The 6107-nt window shown below is 36.1% G+C and overlaps 1 protein-coding gene across 1 annotated transcript in view; it reads left to right on the forward strand.

Annotated features, from left to right (window-relative positions):
• The window catches only part of LOC143640629 (transport and Golgi organization protein 1 homolog), a 39365-nt gene extending 36142 nt beyond the window's left edge, over window positions 1-3223 (forward strand). Inside the window, exons 26-29 of the mRNA XM_077108287.1 lie at window positions 76-152; window positions 278-349; window positions 1737-1899; window positions 2910-3223. Coding sequence (XP_076964402.1) covers window positions 76-152; window positions 278-349; window positions 1737-1899; window positions 2910-3223 — 626 coding nt within the window. The remainder of the gene's footprint in view (window positions 1-75; window positions 153-277; window positions 350-1736; window positions 1900-2909) is intronic.
• The last annotated feature ends 2884 nt before the right edge of the window (window positions 3224-6107 follow it).

A 6107-nucleotide genomic window follows, 5' to 3' on the forward strand; every position in this document is an offset into this window, starting at 1 on the left:
CTGTAATTGTGGATGCAGGATTTTTATTATCTTCATGTTAGAATAAGTCTGAATCCATTCTTTGATCTCTAACAGACCCAGGATGTGGTCCAGCTCACATGAACAGCAGCTCCAAAAGTTCTTCTCCAGCTAAGGTGACCGATGAAGGCAAGGTAAGTTCTGTAGTTACTGTGAATCACGTGGTCGTGCAGGAACATGTTGCTTTCCTACAGTACTTGCTCTTTGCTTTATCCTTCTTTGTGTTCTATTTGTACTATCCCATTTGTTTTTTAAAAAGCAAACTGTTCCCCAAGAACCTGAGACCCCCTCAGTTTCTACCATTACTTCTTTAACTGAGCATCCAGTTGGAGTAAGTACTTAGAGGTTGAGAACTGAATTGGGTTTTATTCTGTGCATTTCTGGGAAGGATAGTCAGAGCATGACACTGATCTTGTTTGCTTTAAACTGCATGCAATATTGAGCTTACTTTTCTCCTTGGAAATGTGGCTTAAGTGTGTACAACTATAATGAACTACACTCTAACTTTATATGGTGTTTTGTGTTGAATGTTCTAAGGCAAAGTAAATTCATTATAAATTATATAATTCATCATTTTTATTTTTGTTTGGAAGAATGCTGTTTAAGAATTCCTCCATTTGTGGAAACCCTATTTTGAGTGATTTGAATTAGATTGGTATCAGATTTTCTGAAAGTGAAATACTCTTTCAGTGCAACAATGATAATCTGAAATGACCTCTTGAGCCAGTCCCAAGCAATGGTCTCATTTGTTCACATAAGTGCATTCTCTTGTAACTGTGTTGCTATTATATCTGGTAGGTCTTCTGCAGCTCTATAATAAAATAAATTTTTAATTGTTTAGTTTCAAACTCACTACTCATAGGAAATGATAAATCAATACCTCAAATGGTGTACAGTAAAATGAAAGTAAATATTAAAGCCTTGTCTTCCTAATTTGTGTATATAGCATTGTGTTGGAAAATACTTCTCAAGTTCCAGTGTATACATATTCCAGGAATATACATTTCTGGAGAAATCTAAGGGCAGCTTAGATAAGACCCCCAAACCCCTTTGTAGTAGAAGATTTAAAAGAGAGCAAACACCCGTTGTTATAGAGGAGTAGAGGTGGGAAAAGCATGGCTTGGAGGCAAACCTGGGATTGAGACCCTTTAATATGCAGTGTGGCCTTCAACAAATTATGATAATCTATTTGCTTTTGTTCCCTCTTATTTAAAACAAGACAGTCTACTTAAAGATCTCAGAGGTTGAATAATTATGAAAGACTTACTGAAGATACTCTGAATAGTAGCTATTATTACATGGGTACAGAATGTATTTTTCATTTTATTCTGTTCATTCTTAATATGGAAGTAATGAGCTACTGTGATGAAAGGGAAGTGATGGGGAGGGGGGGGACTCCCTTTGAAATAGGTTGTAGTGAATACAGCATGACATACTGGTCAGAAATCACCTCTGTTAATAACCTCTGCCAGTCCTCTTGCCTTTCCCTTTCCTGTGCAGATATAATCACTAACAAACTGCTCCCTCTTGTGGAATCCTTCTAACTTCTGTAAGCTGTCAGTGGGAATACACAGGAGGGGTGGGTAGAGTTTTGTTGCACTGATGGTATTCTCTGGACAGGTGCCTGTTTTGGGTTTTAGCTTTTATCGGTGTTGGTACTTTGTCTTAATACATAGGAATTTTAAAACTTTTAACTGCTTTCAAATCTTAAATTGCAGGTTAATATGGCTATGAAAGGGCCCCCTCCTTTCTCAGGGGTACCCTTCATGGGCCCCCCTATGGAACCCCCGATGAGACGGCCTCCACCACCTCCCTTTTGGTATGGACCGCCATTTCAGCTCGGTGGGCCTTTTGGGCCTCGGCCAATTCCTCCACCATTTGGTATGATGATCTGAACAGTAGTGATTGACTTATAAATCACATTCATCTTTCATTTCTATTGCTTGCTAAAACAGTTGGTTGCTATCTCAGGTCTTAACAATGAAAGGATACAACTGAGTACATTTTAACTTTTCCTCCAGTTTTCTGGGATATATGGGACAATACATAATCTTATACTGAGATAGGCAATAGCTATCTCATAGACAAGGATAAGGGGCTATATAGCGAAAAGCCACAAATATTACTTCTGCAGATGTTTGTTGAAAATATGTTGATATGCACTGCAATAGATGGAAAGGTGGATGAGACACATGCCATAACTTAAAATTTTGTCACAGATATGAAAATCCTATAACATAAAGTTTGTAATCACCCATAATGGAAGCATAAGCAGTAGGTTATAGAATATAGAAAAGGAAAAGTCAAACCCTCCTTACCTTGAGAAAAGTCAGAGGGAAGTGTTAAAGAGGAGGATTTAACAGTGACCTAATAAATGTTGCTGATTTAATTAGGTGGCTGTGGAAGGCCTTTTCCAGGGGGGCATGCACCTTGATTCTGATGGCATGTGTAAAGTCCATGCTGAAATACTTCATGAATTTTTAATGGATACAATAATAAATAGTGGGATTTCCTTTTATCAAAATTTCTTTGATGTAGTCAAGTTCGTATTTCATAATCTATCATCTTGTCATGGTAATATAGTACTTCCAAATATAAATGGAGCTCTTTTGAGATAGAAATAATTCTGCAATTATATAGTAGGGAAAGAAAAAAGATAAGCCTGGAGCTAGGTAGAGCCATGTTTAAATCCTTAATATGTTGCTTCATGGCTGGTTGGCCAGGCTATAACCTAAACTTGTTCTATTTCAGTTTGCCTCATCTGGCAAGTCAGGATGTTCACCAGTTGATGTTCTAGGCTTGGGAGAAATTAAAGACTATATTAACATACTTGGAATCACCCAAGTTCAGAAATTTCTGGGTATTTACATCACTTCCTTTTTATTTTCCAGGTCCTTGTATGCGTCCACCAATAGGCTTCAGAGAATATGCACCAGGTGTTCCACCTGGACAATGGGATTTGCCTTTTGACCCTCGTGATTTTTTTCCAGGACCTGCACCATTTAGACCTTTAGGCTCATTTGGCCCAAGAGAGTACTTCATTCCTGGTGCCCCATTACCACCTCCAACTCATGGTCCCCAAGACTATGGGCCACCACCTGCTGCAAAAGACTTAATGTCTTCAGGCTTTAAAGATGAACCTCCACCTCCACCCGATTCTCAGAGTAGTGAGGGCTGTTCACAGGCCTTAAAACAGGGCCCATAAAATTAACCTCTGACACTTAGTCAGAAAGTGGACTATGAACTATTCATTGTGTTGAAGGATTATTGGCTTGAAAATATAAAAGTTTATTTTAAATGCCTTATGTTTTTAGAATGAAGCTGCCTTGGCGCAGTATACATTTGGAGCCAAAATATTTTCCCCCTAAATATCCCCCACTTAAACTAGAGTATCCTTCCAACTTTAAAACGTGCAATAAGGAATACCTTTGTTTTAGTTAATGCAGCATATACAATTGCTAAATGATTTAGAATGTCATAATTATGGACATTTCCTGTGGAAATGCTTTAAGAACATGTATTTCCATTATCCTATTTTTAGTGTGTTCCAGTTGGTAACAGAGAAATGGTGTTTTATAACCTTGATTTTTCTCTTTAAATATCTGGTCACAGAGACTGTTACGCTAAAAATGTTTACTCAAAGATCATAAACTTCATTTTCCTTCTTGCTGAAGTTCTTTGTTGTAATAGTTCATAAAAAATTGTTTATTAATATTTCCCAAGTGTCTGTTGATTCATTGGATCGTCATGAGACTTTGTGCCATTGGGGAAGCATGTAAACTCACTCTCAGAACTGAAGATGGTGACTTGGCAGCATATTTCCTGTTGCTCACTGTTAAGGAGGCTGAACCTTGGTCAACTGTGGACTTATACAGAGGAATTTCTTTTACTTGTGAGAAGTCTTGTGGCTCTATTTTTGTAGCACATTCATGTACTTTTTTCTAACCACTGTTCATGTGAGAATGGTTTTCTGAAAATGAGTTTACATTAGTAGCAAGAGTTGTTTGGCCTGAAGTTCTACTGCTTTTGCCATTATTGCATTATAACAGTAAAATATAGGGTGGTATGTTGTGTCTATAAAAAGTAAGGAAATTAACCAACAATAAAAATTAATTTAAAAAAAATAATAAGGAAATTTCTTTAAAAAAATGTACACACACACTCTTCTCTTTCCCATACCTTGCCACTGATTTTCAAGGAATATGATAAAAAAATTAGAAAAGTATAATCCTCTGAGAAAGAATGAATGAAACTCTAAGGCTTATAATGTCTTTAATCAGCAACTATGGGCTGAATTAAATTCTTTTTTTTTAACAGATACTCAAATATATTTTATTTAAAAATCAATTAAAGCAAGTCCTGAATCTGTAACTACTGTCTTTAAAACAATGTTCCTAACAACTAGCTCTCCAGAGCTGTAATTTTAATTACAGCAATTTTAACAGTACATTTTAAGAGGTTTAAGATTTAAATAAAATTATAAAAGCCTGGTACTTCTGTTTACTGCTAGACCATATTCTTCTATTCTTTACTAGAAAGTAATAGGATTGTTGAAACCTAGAATATATCATTGTTCTTTTTATGTCCCCTAAGTATTCTCAAAATAGGGGAAAAAGCTTCAGTGTGAAACAAAATCTCTGTGAAACAAAATCTCTAAACTTCTGAAGATGACTCAGAATCAAAAAGAATGAGTCCGTTAGGAAGAATTCAATCTACATAGCCTCCATTTAATATCAGAAGCAGCAGCTGTGTGTAAGAGGAAAACCATATAATAGCTTATGCCATTTTTAACCATGTAAAATAAAATTTAAGTCACAAACACCAATTTTGAATGTATCTTTCAACCTCTACAGGACACAAGGCAATGCTGAAGTTACTATAACTTCTAATTTTAAAATAGCATTTAAATAAAGGTGATGTCAGCTAGGAAGATAGGTTTTCAAGGAAAGCCAGATTTATTTTTTTATTCAAAGCAACAGTAGTTTTCCCTCTAAAGCCTTTTTTGTATTTATTCTATTAGTAAGCTATAATGCATTCTACGTAGTTTATCTGAGCAGTTCTGAACCCACCCATAGTTGCCTCTCCTTACATCCATCTGATTGTACCACTTCTGTAGCAAAGCCCAAGGTAGCTGCCCATATACCAGTTGTGAGAGAATACTGTCCCTTGATTCAATTATACTTTTGTATCTCAAAAGTTTTAGAAGTCCTCTCCAGCAAATTGTGTTTGAGTTTAGTTACTAAAATCATTTCATTTGTGAAGCAGTAGTGTTTCAACCTGAAAGTATTACTGCTATAGTTGTAATTATTGTCCAGTGACTCATCCCCTCCCACACTAGAAAGTAAATTTAAACAACTAATTTGTGAGATACAGATTGTTTTGTGTTAATTGATTCAAGATAAAACCACCTTTTTTGGCGGGGGAGGTTTGGTCATTCAGGTCTGAATTAAAGCTAAGCTAATGACAATGTTCAATTTAAGTTTGTTTAATGCTGATGAAAGACATTCCTACAAAGCATCCTCTTTTTTTTTCATATAACCCCATTCTTTAGTGGCAGCTGGGGTTGTGGCTCAGTGGTAGAGTACTTGCCTAGCACAGGCAAGGCCCTGGGTTTAATCCTCAGCATCACATAAATAAATAGAGGATAAAAAAAGCATTCTTATGTGAAGGATGCTAAATGTTTCTTCATATAAATTATCACTTTGAGGGGCTGGGGTTGCCTGTGAGGCACTGGGTTTGATCCTCAGCACCACATATAAATATAAAGGTACTGTGTCCATCTACAACCAAAAAAAAAGGTGTTTTTTTTTTAATTATCACTTTGATATACATGTTTTATAGTCTATGAAAAAACAGAAAGAACAATGTATCAGTTTTGCTACATTTTAATAGTAGATTTTACGGGAGCAACTTCAACATCAATAACATCAAACAAAAAGGTACTGAGTACTCCACAGGGTACAGATTGCTGCCAAGCACCTTGGAAAGCATGACATGGAGAAGATGAGGCCCTTCTCTTGAGAAGTTTACAGTCTGGAAATTTTGACTACTCAGAGTTTCAGTTGAGTGAATATTTTATTAAGGCAAAT

This window comes from Callospermophilus lateralis, unplaced genomic scaffold (assembly GCF_048772815.1).
Source record: "Callospermophilus lateralis isolate mCalLat2 unplaced genomic scaffold, mCalLat2.hap1 Scaffold_378, whole genome shotgun sequence".
Lineage (NCBI taxonomy): Eukaryota > Metazoa > Chordata > Mammalia > Rodentia > Sciuridae > Callospermophilus > Callospermophilus lateralis.